This window comes from Pseudoliparis swirei, chromosome 19, assembly GCF_029220125.1.
Source record: "Pseudoliparis swirei isolate HS2019 ecotype Mariana Trench chromosome 19, NWPU_hadal_v1, whole genome shotgun sequence".
NCBI classification, from domain to species: Eukaryota; Metazoa; Chordata; class Actinopteri; order Perciformes; family Liparidae; genus Pseudoliparis; species Pseudoliparis swirei.
In genome coordinates, this window is record NC_079406.1 from 24,286,822 (window position 1) to 24,308,768 (window position 21,947).

The 21,947-nt window shown below is 45.7% G+C and overlaps 1 protein-coding gene across 7 annotated transcripts in view; it reads left to right on the top strand.

Annotated features, from left to right (window-relative positions):
* The window catches only part of rapgef2b (Rap guanine nucleotide exchange factor 2b), a 109,650-nt gene extending 87,951 nt beyond the window's left edge, over positions 1–21,699 (top strand). For 3 of the 7 annotated variants that reach the window (XM_056439695.1, XM_056439699.1, XM_056439700.1), the window contains 20 exons: positions 679–837; positions 1,318–1,470; positions 1,585–1,749; positions 1,937–2,044; positions 2,677–2,880; positions 3,972–4,080; positions 4,459–4,729; positions 5,657–5,814; positions 6,675–6,689; positions 7,081–7,321; positions 8,444–8,827; positions 9,283–9,494; positions 10,416–10,539; positions 10,956–10,979; positions 12,179–12,402; positions 13,411–13,578; positions 14,141–14,290; positions 15,525–15,726; positions 16,514–17,058; positions 17,950–18,399. In XM_056439695.1, coding sequence (XP_056295670.1) covers positions 679–837; positions 1,318–1,470; positions 1,585–1,749; positions 1,937–2,044; positions 2,677–2,880; positions 3,972–4,080; positions 4,459–4,729; positions 5,657–5,814; positions 6,675–6,689; positions 7,081–7,321; positions 8,444–8,827; positions 9,283–9,494; positions 10,416–10,539; positions 10,956–10,979; positions 12,179–12,402; positions 13,411–13,578; positions 14,141–14,290; positions 15,525–15,726; positions 16,514–17,058; positions 17,950–18,329 — 3,996 coding nt within the window. In that variant the 3' untranslated portion in view covers positions 18,330–18,399. Of the gene's footprint in view, positions 1–678; positions 838–1,317; positions 1,471–1,584; positions 1,750–1,936; positions 2,045–2,676; positions 2,881–3,971; positions 4,081–4,458; positions 4,730–5,656; positions 5,815–6,674; positions 6,690–7,080; positions 7,322–8,443; positions 8,828–9,282; positions 9,495–10,415; positions 10,540–10,955; positions 10,980–12,178; positions 12,403–13,410; positions 13,579–14,140; positions 14,291–15,524; positions 15,727–16,513; positions 17,059–17,949; positions 18,400–19,191 lie in introns of those variants that run through there. The other 4 variants (XM_056439697.1, XM_056439698.1, XM_056439701.1 and 1 more) reach the window with 4 other exon arrangements.
* The last annotated feature ends 248 nt before the right edge of the window (positions 21,700–21,947 follow it).

Below are 21,947 nucleotides of genomic sequence, written 5' to 3' on the forward strand. Positions count from 1 at the left end.
ATACCTGCTTTACAGAAATTCTTAAAGACATCGTTTTGTTTTTATTTAATTCCGCAAAAGCAGAAGAAGGGAGATCTTTCTCCATTTCAAGCAAGTATTTGAAGTTTAAGGTTTTATTTGCCATTCGTGCCAAGACCGACAGTCCAGACCCTTTGGACATCTAGTGCAGGGCTCAGTCAACAGTTTAGTAATAACACTGTAATAAGAAAGAAAAAATATTAAAGAAAACACGACACAGGAGGTGGTAATATGAACAAGAAAGGTGCTCGTGTGTACAGTTTGGATACAGTTTAAAATTACAGATCGTAATAAAATGTCACATATTGCACATGATAAGTGTTGTGAGGTAGTGATGGGTTATTACACATATTTTAAAAGTGTATTACACATATTTCAACAGTTTTGTTTTAAGTATGACTTGCAACAGTAGCTTGACGGTTTTGCATCGTCCTCTTCTGGTTTTGTTTAGCTCGCACCGTGTTGCTGAGGGAAGTAACAGCCCATCTGTTAGCGCTCTACCCTTGTAGTGGTTTATTTTGGGTTAATATCTGACTCATTACGGGACACCAGATGTTGGGAATATATTCAAGATTGAACTCAATCTGATTTTAAAATGTTGTTGTCGTGTTTTTTTTCTTTCTTCCACCATCGTACTGATCTCATAACCCCCGTCTCTAGCTGGACTCGTGGTCCGTGATCCTGAACGGCTCGGTGGAGGTGACGTACCCCGACGGCCGGGCAGAGATCCTGTGCATGGGGAACAGTTTCGGGGTGTCGCCGACCATGGAGAAGGAATACATGAAGGGCGTGATGAAGACGAAGGTGGACGACTGCCAGGTACGACGACCCTCGGCCCGAGATGTTCCCGCGCGGCGCCGTAGGGTCAGCGGGGTCAGCGGGGTCCGCTCCATCTGCAAAAAGCTGTATTCTCTAAATATTCTTTTCCATTAAGTCCCGCTGTGACCTACTCTTTTGCTTTGGAGCGCTAGCATCCAATTAAATGTGAGAAACAGGCCATTTTCAAAGAGAATAGGCCAGCGCACGCAGAGAGCCAGATCACACGAACGGCATCGTGTGTTTAATGGTAATAAAGTCCTAAACATTGCAGACATTCCTTGAGTCCTTTAATCATCAGGAGCCGAGCTGCATGGAGTACAACGCCGCTCCCAATTAGGAAGATGTGAGGACAGTTTAGTTGCTAGGCAGAATTCGTTTGTTCATGTTATCGGATCTAGAAACGGGAGTATTGGACACGTTGACGATACACGCGGCTGCTGAGTGTGACCGTGTCTCTAACTGTCGCCCCGCCCGGTCCAGTTCGTGTGCATCGCCCAGCAGGACTACTGCTGCATCCTCAACCAGGTGGAGAAGAACATGCAGAAGGTGGAGGAGGAGGGGGAGATCGTCATGGTGAAGGAACACCGCGAGCTGGACCGCACCGGCACCAGGAAGGGACACATCGTCATCAAGGTGACACGGCGATCTACAAACCCACCCTGCATACCTTTTGAATTTCCTCATGTTGCGAGAAGGTTCTTGTCTTTTTTTTGATTGTTTTTATAACGCCTTGATGATGACCCTCAGGGCACACCGGAGCGGCTCACCATGCACCTGGTGGAGGAGCACTCGGTGGTGGACCCCACCTACATCGAGGACTTCCTGTTGACCTACAGGACCTTCCTCTCCAGCCCCATGGTCGTGGGCAAGAAGCTCCTGGAGTGGTTCCACGACCCCAGCCTCAGGGACAAGGTACGCCTGTTTGACTTTTACACTTTACACACAATCACGCAGGCACTCAAACACACCCCACGTTTTTTAATACAACATTTTATAACCCATAAACTTTTCCAGGTCGGGTCGTAAACGCAATATAAATAATTCACGCAGGACTAGGCGACGAGTATGTTGACCCCTGCTGATCATGTGACTTCTCCAGGTTACACGGGTGGTCTTGCTGTGGGTAAACAATCACTTCAACGACTTTGAAGGCGACGGCCCCATGACGAACTTCCTGGAGGAGTTTGAAAGCAACCTGGAGAGAGAAGTAAGTGGAGACAAGGGATTAATCTCATCTAAAAAATATACATATACACTACCGTTCAAAAGTTTGGGGTCACTTAGAAATGTCTTTATTTTTTCAAAGAAAAGCACTGTTTTTTCAATAAAGATAACATTAATCAAAAATACACACTATACATTGTTAATGTGGTAAATGACTATTCTAGGTGGAAAAGTCTGGTTTCTAATGAAATATCTCCAGAGGTGTATAGAGGCCCATTTCCATCAACTATCACTCCAGTGTTCTAATGGTACATTGTGTTTGCTAATCGCCTTAGAAGACAAATGTCTGATTAGAAAACCCTTGTGCAATTATGTTAGCACAGCTGAAAACAGTTATGCTGGTGATATAAGCTATACAACTGGCCTTCCTTTGAGCTTGAAGTTTGAAGAACAAAATTAATACTTCAAATATTAATCATTATTTCTAACCCTGTCAATGTCTTGACTACATTTTATATTCATTTGATAAATAAAAGTGTGATTTTTCATGGAAGACACGAAATTGTCTGGGTGACCCCAAACTTTTGAACGGTAGTGTATATATTTAGTTTGTCAACTTATTGCGCTTTCCTCACATCTGTGTCGCACGTTCTGTTTTTGTGTGTGTCTTTTCAGAAAATGTGCGGCCACCTCAGACTGTTGAACATAGCGTGCGCCGCTAAAGCCAAGCCGCGGCTGGTGACGCTGACCAAGCCGTCCAGGGACTCCCCGCTGGCCTTCAGCCTCCTCGGGGGCCAGGAGAAAGGGTTCCGCATCTTCCTCGACGCCGTGGAGCCCGGGAGCAAGGCGGCGGAAGTCGGCCTCAAGCGCGGCGATCAGGTGAGATGACTTCCTCTTCGTTTGGTCTCCTCTGTTGTGAGAAAGCGCCTGTGGTTTGTTGAAAACGAGGGATTTCTCTTCCTGAACTGCAGGCGAGCTGTAAAGTCAGCTTCACATTTTTTTACTGTTTTTTTTAAATTTATAGTCTGTAGGCAACAACTGTGAGTAAGAAATCCCTCGTGTCACACCGACCAGCACATGGATTGATCTTTTCTTCTTGTGTCTGGAAGCTCATTCTTGTTTTTTTAAAATAACATTTTGCTTCAACAAGCATTAAAGTTCGTTTTTTTTTCTTCTTTTCAAAGTCTCAAATTAAACTTGCGAGTCGCTGCGGGGCCGACCCTGCGTTGGCTTTCTTCTCGCCACTTGACTTCTCAGCCGTTTTTTTCACACTCTGCACTCCTCCGGGTTTTAAGCAAAGTCCCTTAATCCCTGAAACCATCTCCAGAGTGTCTGGATGCCAGTTAAGTCCTCTTGACTCCAAACATCCCCTGCAGCTGTTTTTCCCCGGGGAAAAAAAGAAAAAAGGAAGCGGGAAAAGCTGGCGTCCTTGGAAGCATTCACTCTCCCATACTTTGATCACACCTTCCAAAATTGTCTTAAGCGGCTTCAGTTATGAGCGTCTATCACTCAGAAGTTGTCGTTTCAGAGCTTACGGGAGTCGTGGCATTCGTTTCGTCCCCAGAAAGCAGACATTTTGGGCTTCGCGGCAGCAGAGCGTGGCCTGCACTCCGTCAGGGACGACTTCCTCTCCCGCTAAAGAGGAAGCGGCAAAGGACGCTGAGCAGATTGCGTTAAAATGCAAATACGCCCGGCCCAGATGCAGAGGTCATGTGACACGGGCCGCGCTGGTGTCAGAGCCATGTGTTGAGCTGAATGTCACCGTGTGCAACACGCCAGGTGGTTGCACCTCAATGGACAACATGTGTAGTTCAGAGGGCTGTGACGTTTACATTAGGATTGACGTTTCCTGCCCACCGGTGCAGCAATTTGACTCTTAAGCCACTTTTTTTTAATGAGTTCTGTATTATTGACAGTTTGGTTAAATAAATGCACCTGATATATTTTTTTTCTGTCTCCTTTTTTGTCAGATCTTGGAGGTCAACGGGCAAAACTTTGAGAACGTCCAGCTCATCAAAGCCAACGAGATTCTGAAGAACAACACCCACTTGTCCATAACTGTGAAAACAAACCTTTTAGGTGAATATTTCATCATATTTATGAGACTAACAGTGAAAGAATTTAGTAAAATGGGCTGGATGGCGTGCTATAAAATGCTATTTCTTCTCCTGACATTCACTCAAATATGTACTCTTTAATTTAGAATTCCTGGAAGATATAAATAAAATGGTAAAGAGTAAAGATTTTATAAATAAATAAAATAAATGAAATAAATAAAATAAATGAAATAAAATAAATAAAATAAATAGAGCATACATGTAACCATGTCTCAAGTAGACGCAAAAAAACAAAATACAACGGCTGTATTAAATCAGTTATAGCCACACTCGCATTATAACACTAATACTATTCCCCTTCCCTCGAATGTTCATCTCCTCCCTCCTTTCCTGCGTCCAGTGTTCAAGGAGCTGCTGACCAGGCCGGACCACGACGCGGACGGCGAGGAGGAGCACGACCGGAAGAACGGCGCGCCCCACCTCCCGAAGATCGGCGACATCAAGAAGGCCAGCCGCTACTCCATCCCCGACCTGGCGGTGGACGTGGAGCAGGTGATGGGCCTGGAGAAGGTCAGCAAGAAGGCCAAGAGCAACTCGGTGGGAGGACGCAACAAGCTGAAGAAGATCTTCGACAAGACGCTCACCAGCATCCTGCCGCCCAAACCCTACAAGTACTGAGACCTAAGATTCTCACTTTTATTAGCTCTGCGTTTTTCTAGAAGGCTCTGAGAGGTAAACGTTTGGGATTTAACATTTGAGTGGTGCATTATTATGTTAGATGGACCAGTGAACTGCACACGGCTGCTTGTTCGCCGACGTGTGGCGGGCCCGATGTTGTTGTTTTATCAAAAGGATGCTCGAAGAGAACAACGTGGTGACTAATGAGTCGGGAGCAGGTCGTGGTTCCCCTGCGAGACGCTTTGATTAATCTTGAGCCGCAGAAGGGAGCCGGCGTGTCTGATTGAGACTGATTGGGCCGTTTGTTTCCCAAATAGAAGAAAAAACTCAGAAAGTTGTGTTTTTTTCCCCCGTCTTCGCGACTCTGATTTATGCAAAACGAACGTACGGAGCGATCGATAAATCAACCGCCCGCTGAGCCGAATCAGACGGGTCTCAGTGCATCTCATCAGTGGAGTTACGAGATGAGGAAGATTCAAACGATCGCCGCAATAGAAATATGATGTAGTAACGCAGGAAAAACTTGAACATAAGGAGGAAAGTTCATCCTTTTTAATTTTCTTTTATTTAATCTTTTATTTAACCAGGTAAATCCCATTGAGATTAAAAATCTCTTTTTTGAGGGTGACCTGGACGACATATGAACAGCATAGTTACAAACAAAAAACACAGGACGAGACGAGACTTTGTTACCATAGTAAAATTACAATAGTGGAATTATTGCCGAGTTTTTGAGACCATCCAAAATATCAAATAACCAAATATCAGGTGTCCATTTGTGGTTTATTTCTTGGAGCATAGTCTGTGGCCAGAGGCGTCGGTCTCCTCCCAACACAAACATCGCCCCCTGCCTGCTGTTGACAGAACTGCCGTCTCACCCCTCCCGATGCGCTCTGCTCTCTCCCCTCCTGTTTCCATAGTGACGTTTGCGTGGGCCAATCGCAGGACGACAGCATCGTGGGGATGAAGCAGTCCAAGCAGATCGCCCCGGCGCTGCCCGTCAGCGGCAACCTGTCGTCGTCGAACCCCGACCTGCTGCAGTCTCACCACCGCATCCTCGACTTCAACAACCAGCCTGGTGCGTGTTCACCTGCTGGCGGACGCCGGGGAATCGTTATTATTCACTCTTTTTGACATCATCATTGGCAGAGTAAAAACCAACAATAAAGATGATGTTATTTTATTTTAAATATCAATATAATGGGTTTTATATAACGGCCATGAGCAGCAGTTCAAACCTTCTTAATGGGCATTCATGAGCTTTTAGAAAAATAAAGATATAAATATATGATATATATGATATTCCTTTATTTGTCCCACAGTGGGGAAACTTCAAAAATAATATAGATACAAAATATAGAATATATATATATATATATATAATTATTATTATATATATAATATATAAAATAGATAGAGGTAAATGTGATTGAAGAATACTTCTTTCACAAGCTAATATTGATACAATCATATATATATATTTTTTTAAAGTGTGATATGGTATTTTTTTATTATTAATTTGGGAAATCCGTTGCCTAAACAATCCCCTCTGCTTCTGTTTAGCTCTCCATCATAACATTGGATCAGCAGGTGGAGTTTGCCCTCGCTGTTATAAAACTGTAGCTCATAATTAATTTATTATTATAGACTTAGACCTTGTAAACGTCAATCGACAATTCAACTCAAACATTCATTTAATTGAGACGCTGTTTGAAAACGGAATAACCGGATGTAATTTCCTGTTTCTGGGGGGAGAATTAAAGGCGTCTCATCATATCCATCCACCATTCTGCAAAAAAAGCCTTCTCTGTAAACACGTCCACGACGGGATGACGCAACTAGAACAACTGGAGGAAAATGAATTAGCCAATGATAAGCTACGTACGGTCTCTACCTCCATCTCCACTAACTCATCACATGTTGTTTGTGTCCTTCCAGCCCCGGTCACACCGAGTGAGTATCTTCACAGTCGCGTCTTCTCCTGGGTCACGTACTTTATTTGATTCCCGTAACACAAACGCAGTTAATCTGCACGCATGCTCGCTAAGCGCTAATTAAGTCAAGCTAACGGCATTTTGAACCGACTGCTGACATTTTCTGAGGGGAGCACGGGTATTGATTTTCTTTTCTTCTCTTCTTGGTGAGGTTGTGTTTCTGATCAAACTAACGGATGATGGGACATTAACGTTTGAGGGGGACGACACAAATACGCTCGGATGGAGGCGGGTCTTCAAAAATCTTGGGAAACGAGCGGCAAAAAACAAACAATCAGTGGTGGTTCCTTCCAAAAACCGATGCCGATGAGTAAAACACGAGGCCTCACTGTTGTTCTGTTCATCCCCAGAAATGTCGGACCAGGTGCTACGAGTCTTTAAGGCGGACCAGCAGTCCCGGTACATCATGATCGGGAAGGACACGACGGCGAAGGAGGTGGTGGCCCAGGCCATCAGGGAGTTCGCCCTGACGGCGGCGCCGGAGGCGCATTCTCTGTGCGAGGTGTCCGTCACCCCGGAGGGCGTCATCAAGCAGAGGCGGCTACCGGACCAGCTGTCGAAGCTAGCCGACAGGATCCAGCTGAGTGGCAGGTAATTACAGCTTGGATTGGATGTGCTAGTGGAAGAGCCGCCTTTTCTTTTTTGTTGTCTGGATTATTATTGCTTTCTTTTTCCTTAAAAACCCAAGAGACCATCCTGGTTAAAATGAAGGTCAAATAAAACTAAATTAGAGCTGCAATTCAAAGTATTTTTTTAATTTATCGACTGACCTCGATGCGTGTGTTTTTTATCTCGCTAAAACAAAAGAAAATACATTTATTGAATTTAAAATGTCAAATAGAGAAAATGAGTAAATCCTCTTGAGTGGAAGTGACACCTTTCTTTTTCCCTAAAAATATTGATTTTAACCAATGAGATGATCCTGGTTCATATAAAGGTCAAATAAAACTAGATTAGAGCTGCAATTGAAAATATTTTTTATTTATCGACTGACCTCAAACCCAAGGAGGGTTTAATGTATGTGTTTTTATCTAGCTAAAACAAAAGAAAATACATTTATTGAATTTAAAATATCAAATAGAGAAAATGAGTAAATCCTCTTCTGAGTGGAAGTGCCTCTTTTACTTTTGTTGTTGTCGAGATTATTGCTTTCTTTTTCCTTAATTTTTTAAATTTTAACCCAAGGAACCATCCTGGTTAACATAAAGGTCAAATAAAACTAGATTAGAGCTGCAATTCAAAGTATTTTTTATTTATCGACTGACCTCAAACCCAAGGAGGGTTTATGTATGTGTTTTTATCAAGCTAAAACAAACAAAAAATACTTTTATTGAAAGTAAAATATCAAACAGAGAAAATAATTAAATCCTCTTCTTTAAAGAAGAGGTGACATTTCCACTAGCGCAAAATATTATAAAATACATTAATTTAATTTAAAATATCCAAAAGAGAAAATGCGTAAATCCTCTTCTGAGTGCCTCTTTTTCTTTCTTTTTTTCTTTTTCCTTAACATTTTTTATTTTAACCCCAAGAGACTTGCAATATTAAAAATGTATTGTGTTTTTATCTCCCCAAAGAAATACTAATACATGTATTGAATTTAAAATATCAAATACAGAAAATGACAAAATCTTCTTCTCGGAAGGGATGAAACCGGCGTCCTCCTCGCTTCACGTCCGCGCACCAAACCGCACGTTCTCCTCTCGTCCTCAGATACTACCTGAAGAGCAACATGGAGACGGAGACGCTGTGCTCCGACGACGACGCCCAGGACCTCCTGCGGGAGGGCCAGATCTCCCTGCTGCAGCTCAGCACCGTGGAGGTGGCCACGCAGCTCTCCATGCGCGCCTTCGAGCTGTTCTGCGCCATCGAGCCCACCGAGTACATCGACGACCTCTTCAAGCTGCGCTCCAAGACGGGCTCCTTCAGCCTGAAGCGCTTCGAGGAGGCCATCAACCACGAGACCTTCTGGGTGGCCACGGAGGTGCTGCGCGAGCCCAACCAGATCAAGCGCATGAAGACCATCAAGCACTTCATCAAGATCGCCCTGCACTGCCGCGAGTGCAAGAACTTCAACTCCATGTTCGCCATCATCAGGTGAGACGGGGGGGGGGGGGGAAGGAGGAGGGTTTACAACTCCGTGCCGTTGTGATGGAACGCATACAACGTTTTTGTTACCTTCGCATTGAAAATGCGGAAGGTTATGTTTTGATCGCTGTGTATTTGTATGCATGTGTGTTATTCTCATAAGTCAAAAAGTATTAAACCGAATTGCATGAAATTTGGTGGGATGATTGGTTATTATCCGGCGACCATTTGATTAGATTTTGGGATCAATCGGGTCAAAGGTCAAGGTCAAGGTCATGAAAAGGTCAAAATCCTCTTTCTAACATAGCACGGTCAATTTTTATCCAATTGGCATGCAACTAATGCCAAAATGTTCATAATTAAATGCCCAATCTTGTGACATGCGAAGGTATGCGCTCTACCGAGTGCCCGTTCTAGTTTATTATTTTTTAATGCGCCCATGTTTTTCATGTCTCCCCCTCCAGTGGTCTGAACCTGGCTCCGATCTCCAGACTGAGGGGAACGTGGGAGAAGCTACCCAGCAAGTACGAGAAGCTGTTCGTGGACCTGCAGGACCTCTTCGACCCCTCCAGGAACATGGCCAAGTACAGGAATGTGCTCAACAACCAGAACCTGCAGCCGCCGATCATCCCCCTGTTCCCCGTCATCAAGAAGGACCTCACCTTCCTCCATGAAGGTAAACACATCCCACCGCTAATAGGGTCGGATATCTTGTGTATTATTCAGCCATATGATGAATGAAATGATAAAATGTCCAATTTAAAAAAGTTAGACGGAAAGAAAAGTTACACTATTGTCATCTTGTGTTCTTTTATGACTTATTATTTTATCCAGAGCTCAGTGATGTGGATAATACCTAATATAAATAGATTTGGACTATCTTAAGAGAATACGCTTAAAAAAAAGAAAAGTGATATATATAATGTCTGAACTTTCCCATTTCAACTAATAATATAATAAATGTATATATGTGACTTAAAGTTCGCCAAACCTGACAAGTTTATAGATGTAACACTATTTAGAGGCAGTTACAGACCCATTTACGCTTTTTAGTAAGACTAACAAATTAATTAAAGTAACATTTTAAATGAATCACAGCACATGTAAAAAGTATGTAAATGTCGATCTAATACACCAGCCAGCTTTGTTATTATTATACATTTCTTGCGTTGTTGTTTGCCGACTTTTGTCGTAACTGCGGACAACACGTGCGATTTTCCTTGGAAATTAAACATTACAAAATATATATATATTGATTTATTTAACCAGGAAATGCCTCATTAAGATTAAAAATCTCCTTTACCAGAGCGTCCTGGCCAAGACGGCAGCACCACTACATTACACAAAGCTTCAGTCAATACGACATAAAACAGTGACCGACAATATAAAAATAAAAAAAGAAAGATAATTATTTAGACCACAGCATGAATAAAGACTCAAACTCAAGTCATCGTAACCCAGTTCAGGTGTTTCTTTGCCACTGTGGCATCAGGTGTTTATTTATTCCTGCGGTTGCTGTTGTTTTTCTCTCAGCTGTGTAATGTTTTGAGTCTTTTCTCTCCCTCCTCCTCCTCCTCCTCCCTCCCTTATTTCTCAGGCAACGACTCCAAAGTGGACGGCCTGGTGAACTTTGAGAAGCTGCGGATGATTGCCAAAGAGATTCGCCACGTGGGTCGCATGGCGTCCGTCAACATGGACCCGGCCCTCATGTTCCGGACCCGGTAAGACGACCTCTCCCCAAAAAAAAAAAACCTTTTAAAAAACGACGACGACGCCGGATTACCGATAAAGGATCCTTCAGACCGGAGTTCGCCGGGTCGCGTAGATTCGGTCAAGATTCCGGCGTCACGCTTTTCTTTTCAAGCAGCTGTCCCCTCCCCCCGTCCACATTGTCGGCATACGATTGTGCACAGCGCTCCTTTAAAGTGTGTCTCTGTCCGATGATGTCGTAGTGGCGTGTCCCCATTTGATTTCCCTCTCTCTGACTTCCACGTGGGTGTAATTTGCTTCTCTTTTTGGTGATCTCTGGTGATCTTTCCTGTCCCTAAGCTTGTGTCTCTTTCTCCCTCCACTCATCCACCCCTTTGCCCTTCCGTGCTTCTCTGTTCATGGCACACACACCCACCCCGCCCTCTAGGAAGAAGAAATGGAGGAGTTTAGGGTAAGTTCGGTGACCCTCCAAAGCTTTTTTTTCTGCACCACGGCCCCCTTTTTTTAATTGACTTTTTTTTTTTACGACATTTCTTTTTATGCGTGCTTCTTTTCTTCATTTTCTGAATCCTTGGTTCCATTAACCGGCTTGAGTTGAATCCTCCCACTAACACTTGCCTGACCCTCACCAAAAAGCTTGGAGTGAAACAAAAGTCACTTGTGCTTTTTATATATTTATTTAAAACATGAAAGCTGTTGTGCTTCCAACATGAATTAGATGAAAACTAATACATGTCTTCTTAAAATACCACAATTTCATATTCTTGCTGACGTTTGTTTTGCCTAACGATGTGCATGCAGCTTCAGTTTTTACCTGCCTCTTTTTGTAGGTTTTATCTGAATATCAAACCTCCAAATAGTCAAATATTCTAGACATAATGTTATTTTTTTTCCCTCCTGGTTTACATTCCTGTGGTCACATGTGCATAAAGCACTCAATGGAGAACACATGGGCAGCAGCACGCTGCATTCGCTGAAGAGAAGGAATTCAGTAGCTCATAATTACGACTCGGGCGTGTTGTAATTATGAGAACGCCGTGTTGCAATTACAAGATCCGTATCTCTTAATTATGAGATCTTAATCTCGGGAATACGAGGTGCGACGTTATAATTACAACGTACCGACGTAATACCTACATGATTTTTTTTTTTTTTTTTTGGAGTATCCGTACACACCGCAACACAGATGGTATATTTTGAGAGGAGGTGTCTCTCTGAACTTTTTCAACCGTCCATACAGAAAGAAAAAAAAACTGAAATGTCTTTCATTTAAATACAAACATGGCTTCTCATTGGCCGACACCGTGTACTTCCACGGCCGCTATACCACGACGAGCTCCGACTCAGGCCACAGAAATGTAAACTATGACAACCCCCCCCCCTTTTTTTCTCTCTCTCTACTCGCCTGTTGTTTGACTACAGCCATCGCCCCGCCCCTCCCCCTCCCCTCCGCTGACAGGAATGACTGGAATGCTTTGGAGATGAGAGGAATGCCTCAAGCTGCTCTCTGCATGTCCCTGCGTCGCCCCGTAGTTCAACCTGTACACCGACTCCGAAAGAAAAGGCGTGTTTGTTAACCGGTTATTTTCTCTCCGTGTGTGTGTGTGCGCCCCTCCCCCCTCTCTGCGTGTCCTCGCGGGTTCCCTCCAGGTCGCTGAGCCAGGGCAGCGCCAACGCGGCGGTGCTCGACGTCACGGGCACCGGCGGCCACAAGAAGCGCGTGCGCCGCAGCTCCTTCCTGAACGCCAAGAAGCTCTACGAGGACGCCCAGATGGCCCGCAAGGTCAAGCAGTACCTGTCCAACCTCAGCCTGGAGACCAACGAGGAGAGTCTGCAGACGCTCTCCGTGCAGTGCGAGCCCTCCATCAGCACACGTGAGTTGGCGACTCGAGGACGTGAGAGAAGGAGGCGGACCTGGGAATGAGTTAAACACGCCTTTTCTTCTGAGTGGGACCAGCGGAGCAACAAGCACTCGGGGTCGCTTTAAGACTCCTTGGCAGGGGAGAGAAATGCTCACGTGTAAATCAATGGGACTGAGTCTCCTCTGTCCTCTCTCCTCTCTCTCCTCTATATTCTCTCCTCTCTCCTCTCTCATCTCTCCTCTATATTCTCTCCTCTCTCCTCTATATTCTCTCCTCTCTCTCATCTCTCCTCTATATTCTCTCATCTCTCCTCTATATTCTCTCATCTCCTCTCTCATCTCTCCTCTATATTCTCTCCTCTCTCCTCTATATTCTCTCCTCTCTCATCTCTCCTCTATATTCTCTCTCCTCTCTCCTCTATATTCTCTCCTCTCTCCTCTCCTCTATCATCTCTCCTCTATATTCTCTCATCTCTCCTCTATCCTCTATATTCTCTCCTCTCTCCTCTATATTCTCTCCTCTCTCCTCTATATTCTCTCCTCTCTCATCTCTCCTCTATATTCTCTCCTCTCTCCTCTATATTCTCTCCTCTCCTCTATATTCTCTCCTCTCTCATCTATATTCTCTCCTCTCTCTCATCTCCTCTATATTCTCTCCTCTCTCATCTATATTCTCTCCTCTCTCTCATCTCCTCTATATTCTCTCCTCTCTCTCATCTCTCCTCTTTTCTCTATATTCTCTCCTCTCTCTTCTATATTCTCTCCTCTCTCATCTCTCCTCTCTCCTCTATATTCTCTCCTCTCTCTATATTCTCTCTCATCTCCTCTATATTCTCTCCTCTCTCTCATCTCTCCTCTATATTCTCTCTTCTCTTTCTCCTCTTCTCTCTCCTCTCCTTTCTCCTCTCTCTCTTTTCCTCTCCTCTCCGTTCTCCTCTCCTTTCTTCACTCCTCCCTCTTCTCTCCTCTCTTCTCTCTCCTCTCTCCTCCCTCTCTCTCTTTTCCCCCCCGCCTTACTCAGTGCCCAAGAATGCCGGTGGGAAGCGACCCGACACCTCCCCGGTGGTGTCCAGAGCGGCCAGCCAACAGAGGGGCCAGCTGGCCAAGGGGAGCCAGGCCCTCCAGGTCCCGGCCGTGGCCCTCTACCCATCCCGGAAGAAAGTGCCCGTCAAAGATCTTCCCCCATTCGGTGAGACGATGGAATATTGAGATTTTATTCAAATGCATACCTACAACCGGTTCCCTAATAACACTTATATTTATAATGTCTATGTATTTGTCGTGGTGTATTCCAGGAATGTATTTCCATCGAGGAATTTGTATAAATGCATCTCCTATTGTGAGGGATATCACGTCACATCTGAGCTAAAATCGTCTAATTTCTTCCTAATAGTGGCCACAATAATCCCTATAATAATATAGTACAATATTATCAACGCGTACATCATTTCTATAACAGTGTTGTTATGGTTACGTGGGAGTCGGCCTTCACAGAAGCTCCTCTACGTGCCACCATTGCTCTGCTCTCTCTTCCTCATCCTGTTGTCTGCAGACGGTAGCGGAGCCGCTCGCTCCACGGCAGTGCTGCCACCTAGTGGCCGTCTGACAACAAACATGCAATAAATAAATATGAATAAATCCCAGACAATGCTGCTTAGCATCCCAGCGTCCGCTTGGGGGGGGGCAATGGCGTTGGCAATGTTAGTGTCCTCCGTGCTAATTCCCGCTCATCTGCTTGTAAATGTCCACAGGCACCAGTTCCCCTCATTCTCTGAAGAAGATCCTGTCTCTGTCGGAGGAGGGGAACGAGCGGCACCGCCGGCCGCCAGAGGACACCGTGTCCAACGCCTCCTCCCAGCTCTCCTCCCCTCCCATCTCCCCACAGAGCTCACCCAAGAAGGGTAAACCAGTAATCCTCCCTCCCTCCCTCCGTCAGACTCCTTCTCTCTCTCACAGTGGGACACACGTGCCACCTGGTGGCTGCCGGCATGCATTGCAGTGTGTTTTCCAGATATGCTGTTTGGTACTTGTACGTTTCCTCCAAAATAGGACTCCAAATTCCCACCTTGGATCCAGAGTGTGTTTTTATATATTTATAATATAATTATTGGGTGGATCCATCTGTTGTCAGTGGTTATATTTAAACATCTCTTATTTTGGATGTTCATTACATTACATTACACTGCTAGCGCCTCGTCATAAAGCTTTTTTAAAGCTTTTTTTTTTTCTGATTCAAAGCTCTGAATGGGACTGAGGAGGTTATTGAGGAGGAATGATTGGGATGCGAGCGCCAGGTCGTTCCACAGTGACGCTCGCCTATAACTAGAAAATATGTTCCCACACGTGTCATCACTCTGTCGTGGAGTTTGAACTCCCCTCGCGCTACGACGTTTCCACACCGCCGAAGCAAACCGGCTGAAGGGAAACGTCCCTCTACGATTATCCCTGTGGTGCTTCAATACACGAGATAACATATGTGAATCAAAGAGGATTTATAAGGGGGGGGGGGGGCTTTGAGTGGGACCCAGTCAGCATGTAGGGAGGGAGAACTTTCTCAACCGGCAAGTTTTTAGGCGAAAATACCTCAAAATTAAATCTGTCGGGTTCACTGTCTGCAATGAAAACAAATCAATGGGACTGAGTCTCCTTTCTCCTCTCTCCTCTTCTCTTCTCTCTCCTTACTCCTCTCCTATCTCTTCTCTTCTCTCTCCTTACTCCTCTCCTATCTCTTCTCTTCTCTCTCCTTACTCCTCTCCTATCTCTTCTCTTCTCTCTCCTTACTCCTCTCCTATCTCTTCTCTCCTATCTCCTCTCTCCGTACTCCTCTCCTGTCTCCTCCCTCTTCTCTCCTCTCTCTCCTCTCTTCACTCTTCTCTCTTCACTCTTCTCTCCTCTCTCTTCTCCTCTTTTTTTTCTCTCCTCTCTTCTCTCCTCTCCTCTCTTCTTCCTCTCTTCTCTTATCTCTCTCCTCTCTCTTCTTCCTCTCCTCTCTCTCCTCTCCTCTCCTCTCTTCTCTCTTCTTCCTCTCTCTCCTCTCTTCTCTCTCCTCTCCTCTCTCTTCTCTCCTTGTATCTCTCTCTTCTCTCCCCTTATCTCTCTTCTCTCCTCTCCTCTCTCCTCTCCTCTCTCCTCCAGGTTACAACCGGGTGGGTGACGCCTACTCGGACTCCGGTCACAGTGAGATCTCCTCCCGCTCCAGCCTGGTCAGTAACTCCTCCTTCGACATGGCCCAGGACGAGAGGAGACTCCGTCACTCCGGAGGAGTCGGGGAGTCGCACAGCGGCGGCCAGCGGCTGGAGCGAAGAGCCGCCACCGACCCCGACCAGTACAGCCTCGGGTAGGGGACTGTTTTTAAAACGTGGAGTCGAGCTCCTGTTGTTCACGCCGGGGTCGAAAAGTCAAGGAAATTAAAATAATTACAATTTCAGGCCTGAAAAATCTCCAAAGTTTTGGAAAACTCATGGAAATTTGTTGTATTCATGCCGAGTTTAAATAATTAATATGCTTTTTAAAAGAATGACACTCATATTATGAGCCTTCGCTCTTTCATACTCGCACATTTTTCGTGCTGCAACTGAACGCACCGCAACTGAAAAGACAGGCATGTTTATTCTTTTAATGAAACTATTGTCTCTCATTCATTCGTGTCATTTAAGGTTTTATACTGTATGCTTTGAAATTCTCCTCATTTAAACACAACACTTTATCACTTTTTCATGTATGCACAGAAAATTGAAAAAAAATGTGGTCATGGAAATTTGGTTTAAAGCCCTGGACGTCATAATAATAATAATAGTAATAGTAATAATAATAATAATAGTAATAATAATTATAATAGTAATAATAATAATAATAATATATTAGATTTACATAGCGCTTTATAATATTCTCAAAGACGCTTTAAGATAGTCGGGGGGAAAACGGTGTGAGACAGACAGACAGGAGACGAACGACAATAAGCGACATCCACAATCACGTCCACACACGTGGACTGATGGGTAGGGGGAAGCGGGGGGCTACGGGGAAGCCGATGAGAAAAGATGTGTTTTGAGGCGGGTCAAGAGTCAACATGTGCATGAACTTGACAGTGGAGTGACCCTCGGGTGACGTGTGTCGTATCCCAGGTCGTATTCGTCGATGCAGGACTGCCGGGGCATCTACTCCGGCTGCCCGCCGGTGCTCTCCTCGCCCAGCTCCGAGGAGCTGACTCAGGATCAGGGCGACCGCGTTTCACTGGACGCCGCAGACAGCGGCCGCGGCTCCTGGACTTCCTGCTCCTCCGGCTCCCACGACAACATCCAGACCATGCAGCAGGGCCGCAGCTGGGAGACTCTGGCTTTCGGCGGAGGAGGAGGTGGAGGAGGTGGAGGAGGAGGCGGCATCGGGGGACTCCCACCCAGCGGACAGGAGGCCTTAATAGGGGGACACGCCGCACTGTGGGCGGCCCAGGCCAGGGGGAGCTGGGCGTCGGCCAGCTCCTCCTCCTCCTCGGCGGCGTACTGGGGAGAGGACTCTGAGGGCGACACGGGCACCATCAAGAGGAGAGGCGGGAAGGACGTCAGCGCCGACCCGGAGACGAGCAGCATCACCTCCACCGGGTCGGAGGAGGCCAAGCAGCTCGGCCGGCCCGCCCCGTCGCCCATCACCACCGGGGGCAAAGGCGTCCTCAGTGAGTGAACCCCTCAGTTTAGTTAAAGACGTCAAGGTGAAATGTTTCCCTCACGAGAAAAAGAAATCTGTGTAAAAACACGAAGGTGCATAATCTCCCATAAAACCAAAACTCTTTGCAAGAAACTCTTAAACTACTCCTTCCTGCATCATGCAAATGGTCATTAACTAGTTGAGATAGAGTAAATATTCATACTAATATTACTTTACATGCATTTTTACTTGGAAATTAAACATTTCTTTGCCTCAATAATGTGTACAACGTAATCTTCACGTCATTTGAATCACATTCGCAGTATTATAGCTTCACAGCTGTGTGATGAGAGTCATTTATGTTCCCTTTCCTTTATTTATCATGTAAATAGTCTTTAATTAGTTCAGATTTTGTGAATTTCTTTGTGCGGTAAATAATTTCCTAGTGCTTTAATCTGACGATTTCTGCCCGGCGACTTCTTGGTGCATCCATCTTCTTTGTTTAACCCTCCTGTTACCTTCACATTTACTAACATATTTTACCCTCGGGGTCAATTTGACCCCAGCAATTAAAACCTCCAGAAAATTATTAGAATTAATATTGTTTCCCAAGTTTAAGTGTGAGGTACTTTATGTTTGTTTGTTGACTACCTAAATAGCCCTTTAAATAAATCAAAAAGTTGATATTTCTTATATGTTTGACAGTGAAAAACAGCCTGGGGTCAAATTGACCCCAAAGAACACCGACATTAAACATTGAATGGGGTCAAATTGACCCGAAAGGGAACAGGAGGGTTAAAACAGTTTTCCATGTAATCATTCTTCTCCCTCATTTCTCGACTATCCTCATCAAAAGGAGAAGAAGCCAAAAAGACGTTTTTAAAAATGACCCCGTGTTTCCTCTTCTCTGTTCCTTCAGCGCGGAAAGAGAGCCGCTACCGCGAGCCCCCCCCGACCCCCCCCGGCTACACCGCCCTGACCATCTCCGGCCTGGCCGAGGGGCAGCACCCGGCGCCGTGCGTTCCCGCGGCGATCGCCACGGCGGCGGCGCCCCCCCCACACACCGGCCGCCGGCCGCCGGACTACACCACGGCGCTGCAGCGCTCGCGCATGGTCACCCAGTCGCCCGACTCCCTCCGGGCCCACCAGGGGGCCAAGCAGCGGGCCGGCGGCCTCCACCGCACGCGCTCGCCGGCCGACGAGCGAGAGGCCGAGGAGGAAGAGGAGGGTGAGTCTTCCGAACTAGTCGCTCTGAGGAAGCCAAAGGCACGGCATACACCCGAGACTCCCAGACCGTGAGAGTGCGTGTTCGGGGGTTAACAGGCAGGGCCCCCTCTCCCCCGAGGCAGGTAAAAAAACCCTCATTTATCAGGTTGCCCCGCCTCTACCACCCCCCCCCCCTCCCCCGATGTGTCATCGTGCATGAGTCATACTGGTCGGGGGCCAGGAGCTCACCACACATTCTGCTCTCCTCTCTCCCCCCCCCCACCCGACCCCACCCGACCCAATGCCCGAGCAACATGCACCTCCATCCTCCTCCTGCACGCACTCTGGATGAATGCTGTGTGTTTGTGTGGCACACACAATGTCATGGAATTGTATGATGATTGAAAACTAATGTGGTTTATAAGTGAAGAGATGCTACACTAAATGTCAGTTAGCCAAAAAATTATTTTAGATATATGAATTATCCAGTAAAAGTTTATTTTGTCACACATTGTTTGTAAGAAGTTGTGTTGCTCTCCTGCTGGAGGGGTACCGATGGACAATGATGCTTTTATTTTATTAGCGACTTAACATTTAATGTTATATTATAGATACAATAAATGCTCTCGTGCTCTTAAAGGGCCAGTGTGCAGCATTTAGAGGCATCTGTTGACATGAATGTATTCTGATGTTGTGCGTTTGCAACCGTAGTTCACGCGACGTAGAAGATTCAGTTGGTTGCAATCTACAACCTCGCCACTAGATGGCACCCAAGTGGAAATATATATATATATATATATAGTTTTTTGTATCGCAATGACTCAAATCAACCTCACAGAAATGCTGGCATGCTCTAGGAAGGCGATTGTCAGTGAAGTAAACACGAGTCTCAGGTTTTCATTCTCACGCGTCGGCGTGACCTCTGTGACCTTTGTGACCTCTTGTCTCTTCACAGAGGATGAACAGGTGTCGGCGGTCTGAGGGCCACCAGTGGACGTCCCTTTGCAGTGGCTTGAAGTCCCCCCCCCCCCCTGGTTTTGGGGGTGGTGTGTGCAGGATTTAAAGATCCTGACCGACCGATGGACTCTTCATCGGTCACGTACGTGCCTGCCTCCTCCTCCTCCTCCACTCGGCGCTCCCTCTCCCCGATTGGTGGATCCTCATCTGCCCGTCATTCCCCCCCCCCCCCCCCTGCCTTAAAGCATCAACGGGGGTTCAATGACCCTGCATGCAAAAAATATATAAAAAAATACTGTGAAGAAGAGATGGAGAGAAGGTAAAAAGACGATGGCTCCATGTCTGGCACTTTGGGGAGGGGGGGGGGGACTACACAACTGGAACTGGTGCGGGGGGGGGGGCTGGCCATATACACACAAAACCACATAGACGTTGTCTTTAGAGAAGCGATCGGCCCCGCCCTCTGGTAACACCCCCCCCCCCCCTCCATCGTGAAGCGTCGATCTCCATCCGCACTTTTCTCATTTCCTACAGTCGATCGCCGGCGGACGATCGACTCGACTCTCTGAACATTTCCAACTTCCCACTAGATTTCATTTCTTTATTAGTATTTGTTGTTGTTGTTCTGGCTGATTGCACTCTGTGGGCCGAGAGAGAGAAAGTGTGTGTGTGTGTCCCCCCCACTTCTCCTCCTCCACCTGGACTGAAACACCACCCGTCTGCCAAACTCTGAATCCAGTATTATCTCGTGTTCCAATGGCGGGAGAGGACCGACGCGCTGACGGAGCGACACGACTACGTTGTGTGTCGCTACACACACACAAAACACACACGATTCATTTCTGAAGAATATCGAGAAGGAGAAAGAAAGAAAGAAGGAAAGCCCAGAGGTGACCGGACCGCCTGTCGGACTCCCGAGGAAACGGAAGTGGACCCTCGAGGTTTTTTTTGAAAGCCGGTGTCGGCTGAAGTTCAAACTGATTATGATATTGAATAAAGAAAAGCTGCCAACGTGTGAACGGTCAACGCAGCTCTTCAACTATTTACACTCTTTACAGACGATCTTGTACCGAGTCTCATAACGACACACACGTACCCCCCCCCCCTTTCAAGATTTTAAAAAAAAAGGACTCGACAAATTACACATCTGGCTTCTTCTTTTTCTTTATTTGTCTTTCTTCCGCCACACGTTGGTTGTGAGCGTCCGAAGCGCCTTACGAAGCCGCCGCCGCGTCCGCACGTCTCTGCGCGGTCGTCGTTGCCCGTCGCCGGTCGTCTCGACTCGAGCACCGGCGGAGTGACATGCCTTATTCAAGATACTCCCAACCGCACCCCCGCCCCGGATGCTTTTTTAAATACGTGAAGACTCGGTACAAGACGAAGCCGTTTGTGCTCCTCAGAAAACTCCCGGTCCAGACATCAGCTCCGCGGATGACCCCCCCCCCACACACACACACACACACACACACACCCTCCCCCTCTCCCTCTATCTGGCTTTTCCCCCGCTCTATATCTTACCATCAATTGAAGACTGAAGATTTCTGTTTCTTTTCTCTTTTTTTTTGTGTGGGTACTCCGGTGGGGAAGTTGACATGTGAAGAAAATTATTATTATTATTTTTTTCCATATTTTTTTTTCAAAGGCTGCCAATCAACGAATTTGTTTTTGTTTTTGAAATCCTAATTGTGAAAAGTGACTTTAGTTTGAGTTTTCTTCCATCGCCAAGTCGCACTGATCACATTGATCAGTCCGGGGAACGACCGACGGGGGGAGCGGCGGATGAGCGCAGAGTCCCACTGTGGTCTGTGACTATACACTCATGAATTCCTGGGTTTCTTTTCGTTCTTGTAATTTAGTTTTTTTTGTTGTAACGGCTGCAGATGGATTGTTGATAACTCGTTTGTGATACAGTGGTGCATCATTCACTTTTCATTCAACTCTGAAGATAATGTGCATATTAGCGGGCCCGAGTCCTATTTCGAAAAACAAAAAGTTGCACAAAAATTGTACAAGCGTAAAGATAAGTGTGGTCGGTAGAACTGCTACTCCGTTTGATGTGTGATGTCAGTGAGAAATGTACATTTAGCTGGTGATGACCTTCGTTCCTTCATTCTTTCTGGGACTGCTCCGACCTGTACGTCTTTTACAAAGACAATCGGTGGAGTACGTGTCAGTTGTTTTTTGTATTTTTAATACAATAATTGTAAATATTGGTTATATTTTTGTTCAAATGTACTATGTTTATGCCTCAACATCCAGTTTATACGAAGCTGGGAATCAATAAATACTGCATAAAGAATCAACACATAGGTTTAAATGCACTTATTCATTTCGATGTTTTTCTTTTCCAATATTTTTTTCTTCCCTTCAGGCGATTTTTTTTTTCTCCCCCGAGATACCGTCTAGTGTTTGCACAAGTCATGGAAGCAACTTGAAAAGTGTAACTCTCATACTTTTCTATCTGACCGCAGTGTGTCAGAATTAATAAAAAAGAGATATTAAAGTCTCTCCTCGCCTTTATTTACTTGTCGTCTTGTTCTAGAATGAAGAAACTTGTGCGACTCGTTTGTTTTTGTTATGAGTTGTTTTGTTTCTCTCAGCGGTTTCATTTAATAATACAATGCAATATATACAACTCACTGCGCACCACATACCATAATAAGAAAAGTGATTACTTTGGTTGTCACATGTTGTTGTGCATTCCATTCGTACAGTTTTCCTAGCTTTTTTTAACTGTTTTAAGAAGAATTAAAA